At 36.9% G+C, this 20,593-nt stretch overlaps 1 protein-coding gene across 2 annotated transcripts in view; it reads left to right on the top strand.

The window, feature by feature from the left end:
• The window catches only part of CSMD1 (CUB and Sushi multiple domains 1), a 2,070,470-nt gene extending 2,051,221 nt beyond the window's left edge, over nt 1-19,249 (top strand). Inside the window, exons 65-70 of one of the 2 annotated variants that reach the window (XM_034966976.3) lie at nt 380-424; nt 3,337-3,498; nt 4,271-4,383; nt 5,223-5,310; nt 12,006-12,138; nt 15,862-19,249. In XM_034966976.3, coding sequence (XP_034822867.1) covers nt 380-424; nt 3,337-3,498; nt 4,271-4,383; nt 5,223-5,310; nt 12,006-12,138; nt 15,862-16,021 — 701 coding nt within the window. In that variant the 3' untranslated portion in view covers nt 16,022-19,249. The remainder of the gene's footprint in view (nt 1-379; nt 425-3,336; nt 3,499-4,270; nt 4,384-5,222; nt 5,311-12,005; nt 12,139-15,861) is intronic. The other variant, XM_034966977.3, reaches the window with a different exon arrangement.
• The last annotated feature ends 1,344 nt before the right edge of the window (nt 19,250-20,593 follow it).

Raw genomic sequence — 20,593 nt, 5'->3', positions numbered from 1 at the left:
TCAATGAAGAGGGACTATAACATCATGGTTATTTGGGTGGGGTGTTACCTTTTAGTATGTGGCAGGGTATTCCAAACAGGGTACGAGAAATGTCATAGAAGGCACCCTCCTTTGCAAGGCTCTCTGTTGTAGCACTTTAAATGGAAATATACGTAGATAGATGTACATTGATTTTTCATCCTTAAACTCCGCTTTCCCACAAACACCAAGAATATTCTGCTGTAAAGACATGAGTTTAAAATGTATATGTATAAGGTATTCATATTTTGTACATTAAAAAAATCTGGAGAAAGGAAAATTGCTTCAATTTGACATTTTTTCAAACTTACTCAAAAATAAATGTTTTTTTTAAAATGATAATTTGTCTTTTTACTTGTAGGTAAAGGAGTGAGAGAAGTTAATGAAACAGTTACTAAAACTCCAGGTTTGTATACCAGAACAGTTCTAGATTTCAATCCAATAAAGTGATTTGTTCTCTACTCTGCACAGTGAAACTATTTTCAACATTTAAATTTCCGAATCCGTTAGTCCACGACCAAGTTAACGTTTCAGTTATTTAAAACACCAAGCTTACATGGAATTCTATTTATTTCACAACAATGGTTTGTTAATGAAATAACATTACTTCACTTAAAAAGAAAACCTTTGGTGTTATCACACCCTGTTTCATTCAAACTTGCCTTCGGCATTTGGTAGGCAGAAATGAAAACATTGATCGTTCCATGTGGTATAATGGAGAGCCTTATAAAGAGGGTTGCGACTTTTTTCTCCACGTGAGGAAGCTCATATCAATGAGGCATTTTTACAGCATAAGTTGTTAATGTAAACAGTTCAGACATGGAGCCCAATTTTTTCCAAGTGTCTCCATTCATCTAGGCATGCTTTGCCTTCTAAAATGTTAATTATAGTTTTTTGTTGTATGTGGCGCCTTTTGCTAAACGCATTATATAGCAAATCGCAAAGATGCAGTCCTACTTCCCAAGGAAAGTTTTTACTATACAAAATCATCTGGCATGTTCTGTGTTTTAAATTTAAATTGTTTTTAAATAACAAAATGTATTCCAAATTATATTAATTTAAGTTGGGTATTTTGTTGTTTTATCAGAAACAGAAATCCTTGGTAAATATATAAGATCACTTGACTAGTACTTTCTTTATTCAGGTTTTAACACTGTTTTTTTTTTTGGACATAAGCTCTATTTTAGAATCAAACATGGAAAGAGTATTTGTATTGCTATTGTTAGGATACTGTGTGACACATTTAATTCTTAGACAAGGAAAAATATTGTCAGGATGCTGTGTGACACATTTAATTCTTAGACAAGTATCCCAATATGATGAAAGGAATTTCTCCAATCTCAATAATAAAGAATATAAAATGCTTTTTAAATCTTTCTAGACTATTTTATTTACATATTACCTAAAAATCACTTACAGAAGTCAGTGCTCTTTATCCAGGCAACATGTTCTTCAATGGAAGAAAATACAGCCTCTTTTTGTTATTATTGTTGTGTGTGTGTTTTGTTTTTTATTTGCTTATTTTGTGTTTAAGATATTGAAATATCTATACACTCTTTTTGTAGGTGCAAACATTATTATCAATATTCCTTTTCTTGTACTCTTGGAAAGGAAGTGCTAATTGAATGTGATTCCTCATCAAGGTGGTACATTCTAGTACAGCTCAGCTATGTGGCTGCTGCATTGTACTGCAGGCTGCCAGCAACAAGTGAAATTATAAAGACCCAGAAAGATGACCTCTGCCACATGACTCGTGGTCCTATTTTAATACACAGAAGCCACTTCTAAGACATTGGTTGTATCTTACCCTACCCAGCCAGGCCTGGCCCATTCCTGTGAAACTTCAACAAGATTAACTTAAGTGAATGCTTGAACAAGTGGATTAGTAACTTCAGAAGAGCATACAAATTCTAATTAGGGAAAACATTTTTTATGTACTTTAAAGGCTATTAATTTTAGTAATGGAAAATAAAGTTATTTTTAGGTTGCTGATTAAAATGGGGGCCTCTCTTGTGCTGACAGTGGCTAAGCAGATGTGTCTGAAATCAGTGATTTATAAGCAAATGTGTTAGATACTTGTGTGGATATATGAGTTTTTTACTTATTTTATTATCACTATTATTTTGAGACAGTGGGGTCTACAAAAGGCCAAAGGAAGCTATTATCTTCTGTTCTTCTTTAACCCTTCTCTTGCTAGGCCAAGTTTTATAGGTTTAGCCTGCCTAGGAAAACAAGAAAATGGCCAGTTGGGCTGAAAAGAAAAGCATGGGTATAGGCACAATATACTTTTGTCCTCATTATTTGCGACTATAAATGGACTTTCTAAAAAATAGGTTAGGGAGACATGAATCTTCATTTCCACCTAGCAACTCAAGCAATGTGTTTTGACCAATTATGCTTATCATGAATCTTATCTAATTAAATAATTCATGCACATCAGAAGGCAGAAAACAAAGAGTAATGCTGAAATCATCATGTGAATTTATACACTACAATTCACGTTTATGTGTGAAAATGGCAGGATTTTATACACATTTTTAAACACACACATGAAAAATAAGTTTATTTTTTTCTTAAGCTGTGAAAACAAGAGGAAATATCTCAATAATCTTTGTAAGTTTTCCTGTCGATGAATTCTGTGCTTTAAAAAGACTGCCTTTTATTACTGAATTTAAAAGACATATATAAAAGAAACATTTGAAATTATTGAGCCCATCTCTTCTTACTCATGGAATATATTACACAAAGAGGTTAAAGAAGAGCAGAAGAGTATGAATGACAGAGAGGGACTCTACTTACAAAATAAAGACTCTGAAGTGAAAGGTCTTTGTCTTCATAAGTCCACTTGGTGTTGGGATATGTAAGCTTTTTCGAGACAGGGCATTGCTCTCATATTATATATATCAGTTCTTCGGAGCCTTCCAAATGTTTCAAAGAGTAGACTTGGATATCATTGAAATATCAGTAGTGATTTCATGGGTCAGGTAAACATATTTCTTGCTAAGCACAATAAAAACTAAACTAGCATTAGAAGTACCAGTTCACCATAGCCCATGAGCTTGGAAGGACTGTTAAAGTAGGTATGCTTTGGCTTCTAATAATAATAAAAAAAACTTGCATACCATAATAATCTTCGCACCTGCTTCTTTTGAGTTTTGCACATGCTGTGAACAGCGATGCACTAGGCTCCCCTTGTCTTCATCACTGCCCTCATCTGTGGTCGCTCGCTAAGCAGTATGATGCCTTCTGTGTTTAATAATGTCTGAATTTATTGTTCGTGTGTGTGCTGACATTGGTCTGTTTCCCCCCTTCCCACAGTTCCTTCAGATGTCTTTTTCGTCAATTCACTGTGGAAGGGGTATTATGAATATTTAGGGAAAAGACAACCCGCCACTCTAACTGTTGACTGGTTCAATGCAACAAGCAGTAAGGTGAATGCCACCTTCAGCGAAGCCTCGCCAGTGGAGCTGAAGTTGACAGGTAGGTCCCGAAGAATTCACTAAACCCATGGTGTGAGCAGAAATAGACCTGTTATCTTTTCACAGAGAGGTGATCTAGTAAGTATTAAGTACTTATTACTGTTGTGTTGGCTTTGCATATACTGTAACTCATTGGAGCCTCTCCCTAGCCATGAGAGGTTGGTATTATTTTCTTATTTTAAAGATTACAAAACCAGTACAGAAAAGTGAACTGATTTGCTCAAAATTATGCACATATTAAGTCAAGAATCTGAGATTCGTATACAGATACTGCATGTCTCCAAACTTTATTTCTTAATACCTTTTTTCTTAACTCATGTGCTCATCATGAGATTTTTAAAATCATCACACAATTAATAAAATAAAACAGCCTTGATTTCTATGGCAAACACTATTTTAAGCACTGTATGTGTATTATCGTTTTCATTCTTACATTAATTCTGTGATGTATTTTTATTGTATACTTTTTTAGAGAGAGATTTTTTAATTAGCAAAATCAAATATGTTATTTTTTATTCTTTCTGTGGAATAAGGATATTGAACTTAGTGGAGTGGATTATACCTATTCAAGATAGACAAGGATTTAAGAAGTGATTTTCAGGGGAAAATGGAAGCTCCTAAGCTAAAATTCACAAATAAAAATACAATTTCTGTTTGAGTTTTCTATTATCGATGATATTATCATCTCCGTACCACATTCCACATCAAATGGATTAAAGGGCTGAATTACTGACTTTCTCCAAGGTAAGCCTAACCTGCTGATCTTTTCACAGGCATTTACAAGAAGGAGGAGGCCCACTTACTCCTGAAAGCTTTTCAAATTAAAGGCCAGGCAGATATTTTTGTAAGCAAGTTCGAAAATGACAACTGGGGACTAGATGGTTATGTAAGTACATGTGTAAGGTCTGTGACAAAGCACAGGCTTTCTAATCATCTCCCTGTGCAGACGCAAGGGCTACGGATTGGAGGCTTCTGAGTACAGCTGTCTTATGTCTGCCCCTTGAAAACTCAGCTGCCCCTCTTCTTGACAGAGTGGCCATTTTATTCCTTCATTTTATAAGGGAAGAAACCAGGTCTAAGAAGTAAGCAATGAATTGGCCATCCTTAAAGGGGTGGTTACTGTTGAGGACAGAACAAGACCTGAAATCCAGGGTCTATGATGTTACTGCTACGTTATATCGTGAGTGGTGCCATCAGAAATTTTCCAAGACCGCTTGATAACCACGCTGCTTGTTCTAAAAGAAATCATTCCCAGATAAACAGAAAGATTTAAGACATCCCCCTTAACACCGTTCTTTGCAAGTTAACCATTTGTTTGTGTTCTAATTCACTATCTGACTTAAGGGTAGACAGCCATACATGATGTACCCTGCCCAATAGCTGGGACACAAAGTGAGTTTTACATAATGTAGATTATTTCTTAATTCATACGTTTGTCTTCCCTTAGAAAGTGCAGTTAACATATGGATATATTGTAAAATTTGCTATCATTTTCGAGATCAAAATGAGATTGTGAGCATTTGCATATGTTAGTTAAAGTTCACTTCTGTGTTGGTTTCTGATCTTTAACTATAAATGTGTCACCAAAAGCCATGGCAAAAATAAAACATTTAACCAGTAGTATCTAAATATGAGATATAACAGTTGTATTAAAAGATATATTAAAAGAGGATATTATTCATCCCTTCGTATACCTTTTTATTTCTTTTCTTTCCTATGTGTCAGGTGTCATCTGGACTTGAAAGAGGAGGATTTACTTTTCAAGGTGACATTCATGGAAAAGACTTTGGAAAATTTAAGCTAGAAAGGCAAGGTAAGTTGCACTTAGGATATGTTTTAAAGCAAATACCAGTTTGGCTTTCCAATGATTTTTCTAAGAAGAAATGGAAAAGACGACTCTAAAAGAAACCTAAACAAAAATAATGAGAGAGACTAACATATTTTACAGCTGAATGAAAAAAATTATTTTGAATAGCAAAATAGACAAACACAAAGCCGGAAATAATGCAATAAATGTGCCAGACATAATATCTTCACTATATCAAGAGCTATTAAAAATAAGAGAGAAAAAGATGAAAATCAAAGTATAAGCAAAGTATATTACCCAAAGAAAACTAAGAGTTCTTAAAAGTAAAAAAAAAAAAGTAAGAGTAATTAAAAGTGGCCAACAAACATATAAAAAGATCTTCAGAAATATACATATATATATTTATATAGTAACAAAGATGATTATTTTTAGTTATCAGAATGACAAAGTTTTAATAATTGGTTTGGGGTTGATAGCAGGAAAAGAGCCTCATGTTTAATTTTGATGGATGTATGGGTAGATACAATTGGTCAGTACTTTGTTCATCCAACAATTTTCTGTCTAGAATTTTTAATCAGGCAAATGTGTAAATTGTTTTCTGCATATTCAGGCATGTCCAAAGCAGGATTGTTTTAGTAGTGGAAGTTAGAAATAACCTCTGCATGTTGCCCATCTATGCTAAAAGAATTGCTTCAATGAGTATTTTTAGGTAACAAATTATACTACCTATGAAACAATTATTATTCAGTATATTTATTTAAAGAAATGAGGACTATATATTGATGTGGAAAGAGGTTTGACTTATAAATGAGAAAAATCTTATTCTACATAGACAGGTAAGTCCTCCTTCCTTCTTTATAGCTTTCTGTACTATTTGATTTTTGCCTTAGTGATTAAAGGAGGAACATATGTGGAAACAATCATCAGATCTGAATGCTACCTCGTCTGCTTCCTATTTTTGTCATCTAGGATGAGTCACAATATTCTTGAGCCTATTTCTTCATCTTAAATCTCAGTATAGAAGTTCCCAAGGTTGTTACGAGATTGAGAGGCCACGTAAGCATTGCTTTGTGCATGCTACGGCTCTTTTTGCACAAAAGTCGTTATAATTGTTGCAACCCACAAATAAAAGGAAACGCATTTTTGTAACAACCTTGGCACCATATTTTTCCTACTTGTAGAATACTATTCACACAGTATTATTATAAAGAAGAATATTACCATATACGCTTTGATACCAGAGCCACCTTTTGGAGGAATGTGAGTGTACAATTTTGTAATGATTACCACTGATGAACTTATTTTGTAAGACTTTTATCAAAGTGCTGAATATAAAAAAAGTCTACTGGCCTGTAGAAAAGCCAAAAAAAAAAAAGATAATTAATCATAAAATAGTTTACTTCCACTATTCAACCCACAGTATTATTAAATAGACGAGCATTATAATGTTGGCAGTGGCCGAGATTATATGTTAAATTGGGTTATATTATTTTGAGGTAATGAAATGGAATAAATGCATTAGACCAACACTAATGATGGGTAATGTTTTTTCTCTTGCTCTAAGCCGAATCCTGGAGTTATTTGTCCTCCTTTCTCTCTGTAGCACACGCTCTAGTAATTTTGTTGAAGGACACCCCAGTGAGCTGTACAAGATGCTGGGTAGATGTCTAAGTTGACTGATCCAGTGAATTTGACCTGAACTATCAGTTTGCTATTACACATTTTCTTTGCATTACCCCTTTTCTTTTTAATCTAACAAATTAACAGCTTGGTTTAACAAGGAATTTTTATTCTCATGTGATGATGAGCTTGTTGTCAGGAAAAACAGTTTACTTTACAAAATAATTTGAGTCATAGGTAAGTCCCCCCTTCAACTAATTAGAAAAGTTTGTGTTTACGTAATTCTGCAACAGCAGCCATTCATTTAGGAATGATGGCAAGCATCTATTTTTATGGATAAAAATAACCTCCTAATTTTCTCTAGTCAGTAGATAAACCAAAAAACGTGATTGTCATTAAGTGGATACTAAAATAAAATTAACTTGAAAGACAGCTTTAATGCAAAAACTTACGTAAGAAACTCAACAATAAACTAGTTTCCTCATTAAGATTGAATGACTCAACCCTAACATACACACAAAGAATGAGAGAAAAATACATAAAATTATGTACCTGATAAGTGACTTGTATCCAGAATGTACAAAGAACTCTTATGGCTCAATAATACAGAGGCAAATAACCTAAATAAGAAATTGACCAAAGATTTGAATAGATATGTCTCTAAAGACATGCAAATGGCAATAAGCCCATGAAAAGATGTTGATTATAATCATTATCAGGGAAATGCAAATCATAACCACACTGAGATACCCCTTCACATCCACAAGGATGGCTGTGATCTAAAAGTCAAATAGCAAAGGGTGGCAAGGAGGCGGAGGAACTGGAACTGTCCTACTTTGCTGGGGAAATGTGAAATGATGCAGCTGCTCTGGAAAACACTCTGGTAGTTCATCAAATAGTTGTTACTGTAAGCTCCAGCAATTCCATTCCTACATGGGTAGCCCAAAGAACTGAAAAATATGTCACAGAAAACTTGTACATGAATGCTTAGAGCAGCATTATTTATAATATCCCAAATGTAGATACAACCAAAATGTCTATCAATGGATGAATGAATAAACAATATGTAATATAGCCATACAATGGAATATTAGTCAGCACTGAAGAAGAATAAAGTATTGAAGAATCCTACAACATGGATGGACCTTGAAAACGTCATGCTAAGTGAAGGAAGCCAGATAAAAAAAGGCCAAATAGTCTATGAATCCATTACAGGAAATGTCCATAACAGGCAAATCCAAAGAGATGGGACACTGATTAGTGGTTGCCTGGGTTGAAGGTTGGGATGAAGGTAGAGGAAGAATAAAGCTAAGAGATACTGAGATTCTTTTGGAGGGACACCAATCTTCTAAGTGAGACTACGGTGGTGATTGCACCACCCTATGAATACACTGAGAAAGCCTTGGATTGTGTGTTCAGCTTAAGTGGATGAATTATATAGGACAGTCACGCATAGCATAATGACATTTTGGTCAACAAAAGATCGCATATGCACCAGTGACCCCATAAGATTATAAAGAAGCTGACAAATTCCTAACACCTGGTGACACCACAGCTGCCATAATGTCATAGTGCACGGTGTTACTCATGTAGGAGCCACTGGCTGTACCTGTAGCCTAGATATGCAGTAGGCAACACTGTCTAGGTGTGTGAGTGCACTCTGATGCTAACACAGCCGCAAAATTGCCTCATGAAGCATTTCTCAGAATGTATCCCCAACATGAAGTGTTGCGTGACAGGATGTACATTTGTTTCAATAATGCTCTTTAGAAAATTGAATGACCTAGCTTATCACATGTGCAAAGATGCTCACCCTCCTTCTTCAGTAAAGAAATGTAAATTTATAACTACCTAAACACTGTTTGATTTATCGTTGTAGTAGTGGCAGCAACAGTTGTGGTTGCAACAGCCAAGGAACCAAGAATAACTTGTGGCAGGAGGGCGATGAGAGAGGAGGAGGGAAAGGGGAAAACAAGGAGGGGGAGGAGAAGGGAAAGGAGGGTAGCAAAGGGATCGCACAGAGCTGTCCATGTGTTATTGTGAAGACCCTCGTAGGATAATGATTGAATGAAATTGCAGTGCCTCTTTAGAGAGCAATTAGGTAGGATGTAGCAACACTAAAAGGTACAAATTCTGTTTGTCAATAATTCTACTTCTTAAGATTTGTCTTATGTAATGTCGACTCCTGCTAATGTGTAGATATAGGCAAAAGATTTCATTGCAGCATTATAGAAGTATTAGAAACACCCTAAATGTCCCTGGACAGTAGACTGGCTAAATAAATGTTGTTATATCTAATCAGTAGAATACTACACACCTTAAAAAATTAAACCTGATTCATATATGCCAATGGAAGAGCCTCATAAATAGACTGTTAAGGTTAAAAGCCACATAAACAAAATGCAAATAATATTACCAATTATAAAAATAAGAAAAGAGAAATAATCACACATATTACGAGTACATTGTTGGAAGGACAATTTTTAAAACCCTCGACTATAAAGAGGAACTACCTTGTAGGGCAAGGAATGATTATTTTAATTTTCCTTTATATTATTTGTTTTCATATCCCTTTATCCCATTTTAATTAACACAATGTGTGTATATTAACCTTCAAATTATTAAAACAAGGGCAAGTAACTGAAATTAACTAGGAGCTGCAGGCATGTGATAATCTCACAGTAAGTTTGGTTATGTAATTCACAAACACCTTCTTATGTGTTGTTCTTTGTTTTCATGTGAGGTGTCTTGTGACACGTAGATTTTCCAGCATTTTATTATTTGGAATTTTGTTATCTATTATGGATAAAAGTATGTAGCTTTGTTTTCAGATAAAAAAAAGTAACTGTGGTTAATGTAAGTGGAATACACATTTAGAAGAATAAGACAGATAATCCCAGAATTACAGAAACTTGAGATCAATGTTTGCCATCGTAATGGAAACTAAAAGATATTTGGGTGCTGAAATGCTCTACAGACAAAACTTTTTTTTTTAATTTTGCAAATATATATTGAGCACATACTGTGTTCTAGGTTTTATTGCAGGTTCTGAGGAGTCAAGAGGAAAGCTACGCAAACCAAACGAAACCAAACAAAACAAAACAAAATCCCTGGCTTCAGGAAACTTACATTTTTGTGACTATGAGTCCGTGTGAACATTCCCTCTGTGCCAGGCATTGTTGTAAGCACGTGAGATGTACTAACATGATTTTCACAACCAACCCATGAAGTTGGTGCCATCTGAGTAGGGCACCACTGCTCTCTGTTGGACAGCACCACCCCTTGTCACTGGACGTCACTGCTGCACCACTGCTGCTGCTGGGACCACCCTCAGTGCACACATACACACACACTTCATGTTGTCCCCAGGGCTCTAGAACCCCTTCAGCCATGGAACAAATTTTAAACCATCTCAGAATGTTTTGCATCCCTCGCTTCCAATACAGTGCCTGGGGTGGGAACACCCAATTGGCTTCACTCACTGCACGTCCATAACCTGGGTGCTCAGATTGCAAGAGAGCAAGTGTCTGGCATCTTCCTTTTGCATGATGATGGGACAGATCTCAAAAAGATAAGTAGTTGTAAAAAGCCAACATTGCTCCAAAATATGTTCCTATTGGACGTTAATATTGTAGGCAGTCATAATCCTACATCTATTGAAGCAAATGGCAAATAATGTCATTTGAAAGTTTTTATATGAAAATTAAAGGGTGTTGATACAAATAATGATTTAAATATTTTTAATATTTGATTGATTTTTTGCATTTCTGGTTTATAAAACAATAAATACAGCAACATCTCTTTGAATCTGACATTTTATAAATTCTGGAAATACGAAAACCAGATCAGCTTCTTCTCAACAATTCTGCTATGTTGAGATGACGCCAATCATGATTCATTGCACACCTGCATTAAGTGACTCCGTGCAATTAGGCCAAATCCATCTCAAAATTATATTTTGTTAGTACACTCTTCAAGAACTTATTTCCTCCTTTGGCAACAGTTGCTTAATAAAGGTCTGTGGATTTGAGTTTTTAATGCTTTCCTCTCAGTGCCATGCCATGAGACACTCCATAGTCCTGGCTGATTCTATCACCTTCATGATACTTGAAGTATTCACATTTGCCTTCCTTTCCAATGGACAAAAGGTATATTTTAGGCCAGGTGTGGTGGCTTAAGCCTGTAATTCCAGCACTTTTCGAGGCCAAGGCAGGTGGATCATTTGAAGTCAGGAGTTCAAGACTAGCCTGGCCAACATGGTGAAACCCCATCTCTAGTAAAAATACAAAAAATAGCCAGGCATGGTGGCAGGCACCTGTCATCCCAGCTACTTGGGAGGCTGAGGCAGGAGAATCACTAGAACCTGGGAGACAGAGGTTGCAATGAGCTGAGATCACTCCACTGCACTCCAGCCTGGGCAACAGGGTGAGACTCTGTCTCAGAAAAAAAAAAAAAGAAAAACTAATTATTTAATTTAAAAAGTTACATTTTAGCATTATTTTGTGTCTTCATGGAAACTTGCATTGTGACATTGAACTATAATTTTTTTTGAGTATTTCTAAACTCTGCTGTGAATTTCAGAATGTACGTAAAATAAAGACAGATGACACCATCCTATTCACATATGAAGAATGCAATGCCATTTTTATGGATAACTGGGATATTTACATAATTTCAATGACATATTTTGCCGAGTCTGGCCTTAAGACCTGAAAAAGCAGCAAATATTATTGACCTCTGAATATAGAAAAAATACATAAATGTTTTCAGTTAGTTTTGTGAAAACACCTACAACTCTAAACGAAAGTCAGGATGTACACTGACCCTTTTGCCTTTCTCACATTTTAAATGTTGAGACTCTTGCATAGTATTCTCCATTATTAGTAGGAAATAGTCAGTTTTTTGTCTCGGTCATTAAGTGGATATTAAAAATCTTTAGAAAAGAATATCATTTGGTTTCCTGTGAAATGGCAACTCCGTCTGCTTCTTGAAGAGTTCATGTCCATTTACAAAATTTATCATATGTATTTGTTTAAGCAGAGTACAGTAACAACAAATTTAATATTTCCTTTATCTTACAGATCCTTTAAACCCAGATCAAGACTCTTCCAATCATTACCACGGCACCAGCAGTGGCTCTGTGGCGGCTGCCATTCTGGTTCCTTTCTTTGCTCTAATTTTATCAGGGTTTGCATTTTACCTCTACAAACACAGGTACTGCAGAAACACCATCTGTTTGAGAACGTTGTGAGTGTAAACTATGGGTTTAAGTAATGGGCATGCTCTCGTGCTCACATGCACATGTATTTTATATTACTATGCAATGTTCTTTTTTTTTTAAATCAACTTTTATTTTGAGTTCCGGGGTACATGTGCAGGATGTGCAGGTTTGTTACCTAGTTAAATGTAAGCCAGGGTGGTCTGCTGCACGGATCAACCCATCACTCAGATATTAAACCCAGCACCCATCAGCTGTTCTTCTTGATGCTCTCCCTCCCTCCAGCCCCCCACAGGCCCCAATGTGTGTTGTCCCCTCAATGTGTCCATGTGTTCTCATCGTTCAGCTCCCACTCATGAGTGAGAGCAATGCTCTTTCCTGGACTAACAATGCTTATTTGTCAAGATTTTTTGTTGTCCTTTCTGTTGTTTTCTGCCCTACTTTTTAAGCAGAATACATCTAAGAAATAAGAGAATAAATGACTGAGTTGAGAAATAATATGTTTTTTTCTTTCATGTTCAATTGAAAGATGAAATAAAGGATTCTGTCTCTACATTCAGGCTCCATGGCCAACGATGAGAACCTTTAGAAGGTATTTCAACCTTCCAGCAAAAGGTTGAACAGAATGTTCTCTATGGCCACTTTCAACTCTGTGAATCTGTGATTGATAGATGTTTCATTGATTTCTTTCTTCAACAAATACAAATTTAGCTCTTTATATGTAGTAAGCAATATAGATGTTCCATCTCTTGAAAAAGTGTTCTGAATACCCATGAATTTGCAAAACTCTGCTAACTGTAAAATGTCAAAACTTGGGGACAAACAACTTTAGTGAACCAGATCCTTTCCTTGGGATTAATGTGGATGCCAGAAGAAAACAATTATTTTGGAGGAACTATAAACTCCTTGTACATTTTTTCCATATATGGATAATACATTACCTGGAGGAATCTGGAAATGCCAAACTACTCTAAAATACTATTTGAAATGGTAGCATTAACTACAAATAATAAGAAATAAATTATGATCCCCTGAAATAAAATTACATAGGTTAAATAAATATCAGTACATAATACAGATATTTCACTTAATTCTGGTTAAAACAGAAAAACTGTCATGGTATTATTTTTTCAAAACTCATGAAATAGCCTCTTTAAATATTTGCTTTCTTATATTCACTTTTGAAATACACAATAGAGAAAATGTTGCTTCAAAGGTGTATTAGCTGCTTGTGCCCGTGTCTTCAGTTCCCTATGGCTAGTAATGTTCTTTCTTTAAGAATATGACTCAATGAAAAACATTTCACATGATATTTACAAAATTAAAGATTGGCACATCTGTGTTAATTTTTTGGAAGAAAAAATACCCAATACACACAAGTCCGATGAGCCTTATCCTTGAATTTCTGCTCAGGACTAATTTAAAATTTAGTAAATGTAGAAAGATATGCCACTGCCTTATCCAATAAGATGCCATGATTAGATGAGCTTCTCTTCTTAAAGGGATATGCACAAAAATATATCTTCTTTCACAGGTTGCTCTGGGTCATATAATATCCTTATAGAGACACATATGTAGGAACTTATAATTCCTACAAATTTATTTTTGCTTTTGATTGGCATCCACATTAACCCCAAGGAAAAGGTCTAGTCCATTAAAGCTGTTTTCCCTCAACTTGCCTGCAAAGATGCAAACCTTCATATAAGACTGGGATTGTCTTGTCCGTTAAAAAGATAACCCCACATAATTATATATGCATATTTATACATAAATGTCACTTCTGATTATATCTTAACTTTAAGGCAATGTAGCATTGGGGGCTATATCCAACATACACACCAGTTTTAGTCGTTAAACCTTAGAAACTTCCCTGTCAATGCTGAGTAGTTGGGTGTCTCCGTGAAGGCAGTGCCTTGGAAAGAGATCTCAGATTACAGAGCCAGAGATAAGGGAGATAGCGCTTATTTTTATGTAAATGTGATGCCTCCTCTGGGTTGGTGGGGAATCTGTCATCATCACAACTGGACTCCCCCCCTTCCTAACACTGTATCAAGACCAAGAGGCTGCCCTGCATGTTGAATATGAAGGAAGCTCTTCCCTCTCACAGCTCTCAAGAGGACGGCTGTGAGGCCACTGTGACTTCTCAGTCCGTTGGGTCTTTTAGTTCTCTACTTCTGTGCCGTAGGAGCGAGGGATGGTGGAATTTTTGCAGAAGCAAGGAAGCCCAGGGCTCAGTTGCCAGCAGCACATCAATCCATTTTCTTCAAGTTCTCACCACCTGGTCAGGAAAGCACCAAGCCTGTAGCACTCTCTACACTGGCTTCTCAGGCTCTAAAGAGATAAATATTTCTTAATGAGTTGGCTCTGCATTCCTCCAGAAAAACCCTGTTTCTGCTCATTTCTGAGTTTGTTGCTTGCATGTTGGGAGTTGCTTCCTCAGAGCCCAAGGTGCTGACAGCCTTCTGCCGGGTGCAGCTGCACACCTGCACGTCAGCATCCAGCTGCAGCCAGTTCCACTCTGGGATTGCATTTCCCTACACATGAAGGGACTGTGGCAACTTGTGATCTGGACGATTGAGTGAACATTTTAGCCAGGTCTTCACTTCATTGACGAGGGGCTGGATTTGTTTGCTAACGATCACTGCTGGCGCAGGTTCCAAGCACAATGTCACGGACCTCTCCCACTCCAAGGGCAGTCACAAAGTGCTGTTCTGCCCTTTTCTCAGAGCCATGTGCCACGTACTTCTCTTTTTCTTAATGAGCATGTGTAACATAAGGAAATCTAGTAAATGGCTCGGCAGAAGTTTCTTGACGCCCAATGTCAAATGATGTTTTTGCGAGCACGCTTATGTACATTAAATTTCTGTTTTTGCCACGTGGCACATTTTTCTTATCTGATTTCCTCTGGAATAAGGAAAGAATAAACAGAGACAGAGCAGACCAGACATGTTTCTGTCTTTTCAGTCTGAAAATCCTCTAATTCTCTAATCATAGATTGTACGTAGGGGTTTTCTTTTAACCAGAAAATGTGACAACAGTTTAATAATGAGTATAGTTCCTTTTTTATAAAGATTCATTTTTAACTCAACAGAGGCAAAATAAAAAATAACTTTTTGTGAATATTAGTAACGACAGTGAACTAAAAGCTTAAACTTGAAATCTGGTGTAAGCATACCGCGCTAAAGGCTAGGCATATGCCCACAACCCTGTTTTACAGAGTAGTAGAAAGTTTCGTGACTTAACCAAGGCCGTATAACTTATCAGTGATAAATAGACATCCAAAACAAAACCAATCCGATTCAGCCTTTGGGACCTTCCCGATTTCCCTGGGGCATTTGTAGGAAGCGTAAATAAATCTTTGATCCCAGTTACCCAGGAGGCTGAGATGGGAGGATCGCCTGAGCCCAAGAGGTCAAGGCTGAAATGAGTGGTGGTCGTGCCACTGCACTCCAGCCTGGGCAACAGAGTGAGACCCTGTCTCAAAAAAAATTTATTTAATTTTTGAAATCGATTCACTTTTTAAAACCCATTTTATGCTCCCAATCACCAATTTAAGCAAATAAACTGACAGGTGTGCAGGTGTGGATGCCTTCCTTCTTTGCAAACATCCTGGCTATACTGCTCCCTGCTCTGTAGATGTTGTCTCCTGCACACAATTCCAGCTGCTAAATCTCCAAATGAAACCAGGATTCTAATGATTTGTTTTCTGTTTTCCTTAGAACGAGACCAAAAGTTCAATACAATGGCTATGCTGGGCATGAAAACAGCAATGGACAAGCATCATTTGAAAACCCCATGTATGATACAAACTTAAAACCCACAGAAGCCAAGGCTGTGAGGTTTGACACAACTCTGAACACAGTCTGTACAGTGGTATAGCCCTCAGTGCCCCAACAGGACTGATTCATAGCCATACCTCTGATGGACAAGCAGTGATTCCTTTGGTGCCATATACCACTCTCCCTTCCACTCTGGCTTTACTGCAGCGATCTTCAACCTTGTCTACTGGCATAAGTGCAGCGGGGATCTCTACTCAAATGTGTCAGGGTCTTCTACGGATCAAACTACACATGCATTTTCATTCCAAAAGTGGGTTCTAAATGCCTGGCTGCATCTGTGTGAAATCAAGGCACACTCCAGGAAGACTGCCGCGTCGCGCCAACACGTCATACTCAATGCCTCAGACTTTCATATTTCTGTGTTGCTGGGATGCCTTTCAATGCAATCGTCTGGGCTCGTGGATATGTCCTTCGGGTGCGGTGACAGAATGGTAGCACCACAATATGTGTTCTCTTGTGTTGTTTTTCCTTTTTAAACCCCCATGAACACGAATACTCTGAAGAAAAAAAAAACCTTTCTGGAAGAAGACACCTTTCTGATAGAGGCTCACACCTACAAATGCTTCACTCTGTCCTTCCGAGACCTGACAAGCTTTGAGGACCTCACAGCTCCCCTGTGTGTTCATCTCTAGGGATGTTTGCAAATTTCCCAGTCAGCTGTTCTGTCGCAGAATGTTTAATGCACAATTTTTTGCACTAGTGTGTTATGAATGACTAAGATTCTGATAAAAAATAAATTATTTACACAGGGTTTATACACACTATCCATTGTATATAAGCATTATTTCATATTATCAAGCTAAACATTCCACCATCAGCTTAGTTGGAGTGTTAGGGAAAAGTATTCCTAGATATGGCACAGATTTTAAAAGGAAATACAGTATTGAAGAGATTTATTGTATTATTGCTTCAATTAGCTTAATTTATGTGTTGAATTCATTGAAGAGGTCCAATGAGAAAAAAACAGAAGCCTCCTTATTTCACAGGTTTTCCTCCTTTAGTACCACCTCATGCAATTACTGTCTCTCTGATACTACTTAATAGCAGGGGGTTTGCAGAAATTTCTGTTTGCCATGTAAAACTGTGAATAGTAATTTATTTTAGATAGTCGATGAACTTGTGGGTTTTAGCTCACAATGCAGCCTTCCCTTTTGCAGTGGTTTTTTTTTTTTTTTTTTTTTTGTCTTTTACTCTGCCATCGATCTTTGATATTGCATTGAAAGACAATATACCACAGTAGCACCTTGAACTCAGTGAAAATTGTTCAGGATCAAAATACTAAGTGTTCTTTTAGAGGGAAGGAAAAAGTACACACACTCTCCTCTCACAATGGTATATTTTATACGTTCATTTGTTATTTGTTTCATGCTTTATGATTCCAGATGGAAAGGTAATTTCAGTGACTTTTCAAGTTTAAATTCCATTATAGGTAAATGATAAGTTATGATGCAAATAAAATCTATAAGATCCCCAGGGCAAATAAAAATCAAAACATGAAGTAGAAGATGTGGCCGGGAGGAAGTTTATGTAACAAACTCAAAGTGAAAATCAGGTTTACTTTTACTTATACTTATTTGATAAAAATATTTTTGAAACGATAGTACTTATTTTATTATTTGATATTTCAGTACCTATTCAATTGTGGCAAATTTTCTGTGTTTCACATTTTAGATTGGCATTGGTAATAGAAATGTCAGAATGTTCAAATTGGCCTTCACGTTGTCGGAGTGAACACATTCACACCTAGCTTTAAGACTGATTTATCTGTTGGTGTACTGAAGGTTTCCATGTAGGACTTCAAATGTGGAAAAGGAAAAGCAGTCAGGAAAATGGGGCATTTTTTGGAGAGTCACGCGTTTTGATTCGGACATTTCCGTAGAGCTCGGCTCCCAGTGTTGTGTTCCTCGGTGGAAAGGGTCTCTGCTGTTTGGGGACTCACTGGCCTCTCCTAGGGACTCCTTTGTCTTGTGAACCCCACGCTGTTGGATTCTGTATCATTCTGCTGAATTCTCTGCACAGTTTTCCCTGGCCAACCTGCCCACATCCTTGGAGATTTGCTTTGCCAGTGGGAATCCTTACATTGCTGTTTCACAGTAGACGGGACGAGGTCAGCGGGAGTCGTGCTCCTAACACACACATTGAATGAAACAAAGAAGATGATTGAAAGTGTGAGGAGGCTCGTGTGCAAGGGAGAACAGGGTTACTATACATATTAGTGTATATATATACATACATATATATATATATATATTGTACATATCTAAGTTTGAGTCATTCAAACTAGGTGCAAAATGCTGACTTCAGAGTCTGAATTAACATCTCTGTTCCCATATCCCTGACCTGCTCCCTGGTCAACGATGCTATGAAATCCTGAAATGACAGGACATACATACATACAAGAAACCACATATCAAATTAGATATGATTTTCCTTTGTGTGCAAAGTCAAACTGTCCTAGGGTTGCCAGTTTGAAGCATGTTATTTAAATGAAAAAAAAAATCAGTGAAATTCTCTTGTGAGAATTCTGCCTAGTTTCTTCCTAGGGTTGTGTGCAGTGTTGAACGGCGTCTCTGCAAGGTGGTGGAGGATCTCATTTTAGGGCAGTCAGGAGCTGTGCTTGCTGAGTTAGGTCTAGAAGACTCTTCCCTGAAGGCAACGGGAACACGCGTGAGGGACGCGACCACACGCTAACACAGGACACATGCTTCAGAGCTGTTTAAAACTGCTGCTTGTTTTACACACACATCTTGCCTTTTTTCAGGCTAGCTGCAATAATTTTTTTCTTCTGTAAAATATTTTGTAAACAACAACAAAAAGCTATTATAAAAAGGGGGTAAAAAAAAGAACGCTGGCATTATGATCAGGAAAACCCATTGTCATCGCCGACCCTCCCTCCCGTCCCACCACACGCTGCTGTCATGACGTAGGTGCGAAAGACCTTTTTGTACAGAGATATATTTTTTATGAAGAATTTGTAAAATTATTAAATATGCTGTAATTTTTTGATTAATGTAGGTACATTGTTAAAAAATAAATGTTTTTACAATACAGAACTGTAATTTTCCCAATAATGTAAAATGTACCATCTCTAGCTGATTTTCAGTTCCAATCCTATTACACATGTATTAATATTAAAGTGGCCTGTTAAAATGAACAGTATCTTTTTTTGTCAAAAAAATTATAAAGAGGGTGTAATATAGCCTGTGCAATGCCACCAATCTTTAAAGCAAATCAGAGTTCTAATTAAATATTTAATTTTAGATTTCTATTTTTCTGTGTGAATTTATTTTCACTTTAATATGAGCACCTGAGTCCCTTGCAGGGGAGGGAAAGAATGGGAGTCTTCATAATGAGCCTTTAGGATATTCAAAATGAAGCTCCATATTTTCCCACGACATTCACATCATTGTCATGATTAATCAATAGCACATTTAGCAGGAACCCTGAGACACAGAAGAGTAACGTTGAAGCTGACAGATTTCTTGATGGTTCACATTAAAAACGGTAAGAAAACTTGGTTTCCTCCAAACCAAAACCTATGTTTTTTATGATTTCTTTTCAATTTGGGAGCTCGGTTTGTAAACGTTCACCACACTAAAAAAAATGACATGAAAGAGATTTATAGACCTACTTAACAGAGCACTCCAAATAACACATTTAAAGAAGGCTCAAAAAAATCAAACCGCTTTTTAAACTCAGAGCCAGCGGTCCCCCGTTCATTTCGGGGCTGAGAGAAAACACGATGCTTTACACGCCCTTGGTGGCCCATCACGCCGAATCTCTTGCAGTTCAACAGAATGATACACTACTTTCTCTGAGAGTCAAGTTATTACAAAATGAAAAACAACCAATAATATTTCCAAAACAGCCCACGGTGGCTTCACAGCGACCAAGTTTTGATGTCCAACTTGCAATCTGAGTCTTGCTGGCCAGCAACTGCATTTAGGTGCCGTTTATTGAGGAAATACCGAGTGCGAGACACTGCACTTTGTGACTCGCAGACGTTGCAAAACCCCTATAATCCAACCAAGGGGGTTTTGCCACTTTGATAATTTAGATGAAGAAGCAGGAAGTTAAATAAGTTGGTTGATTTACCCAACGACACACAGATAGGCAGAGCTGATATTACAGGTCAGGTTTCTCTTGCTTCAACTTTCTCATTTTTCAAGAAACCGTCACATTATGAAATGCATCCAATATTCCCTTTCTTATCCAATTTTTTTTCTGAATTTTTCTGTCATTCTACCTGTGAATCTTCTTTTGCTTCATTGAGTAAATAATTACCAAAGCTAAGAATTCAAAGGGAAATAAGTACTCTCTATTACTAATTTTCACATTCCACAGAATGCTCATACATAACACACCCTTGTGAATTATTAACATGTTGAGTTGAAGCTTTCGGGGGCAGCAAGAAAGTAGTGATCCCAGAATGTGTTTCACGCTACGGTTCTTTAAAATAATAAATAAAATCTGTCTTGCTCTGTGCCTCGGTTTGAGTGCTTTCCTAAAAATTATGGGGCTTCTATAATTATTTGATGTATTAAAGGATGCAGAATAGGCGACCGTGTTACCATCCACAGCACAGACATCTGTGGCTATTGAAACCCAGTTT

Source organism: Pan paniscus, chromosome 7, assembly GCF_029289425.2.
Source record: "Pan paniscus chromosome 7, NHGRI_mPanPan1-v2.0_pri, whole genome shotgun sequence".
NCBI lineage: Eukaryota > Metazoa > Chordata > Mammalia > Primates > Hominidae > Pan > Pan paniscus.
This window is presented reverse-complemented; position numbering and strand designations above follow the sequence as displayed.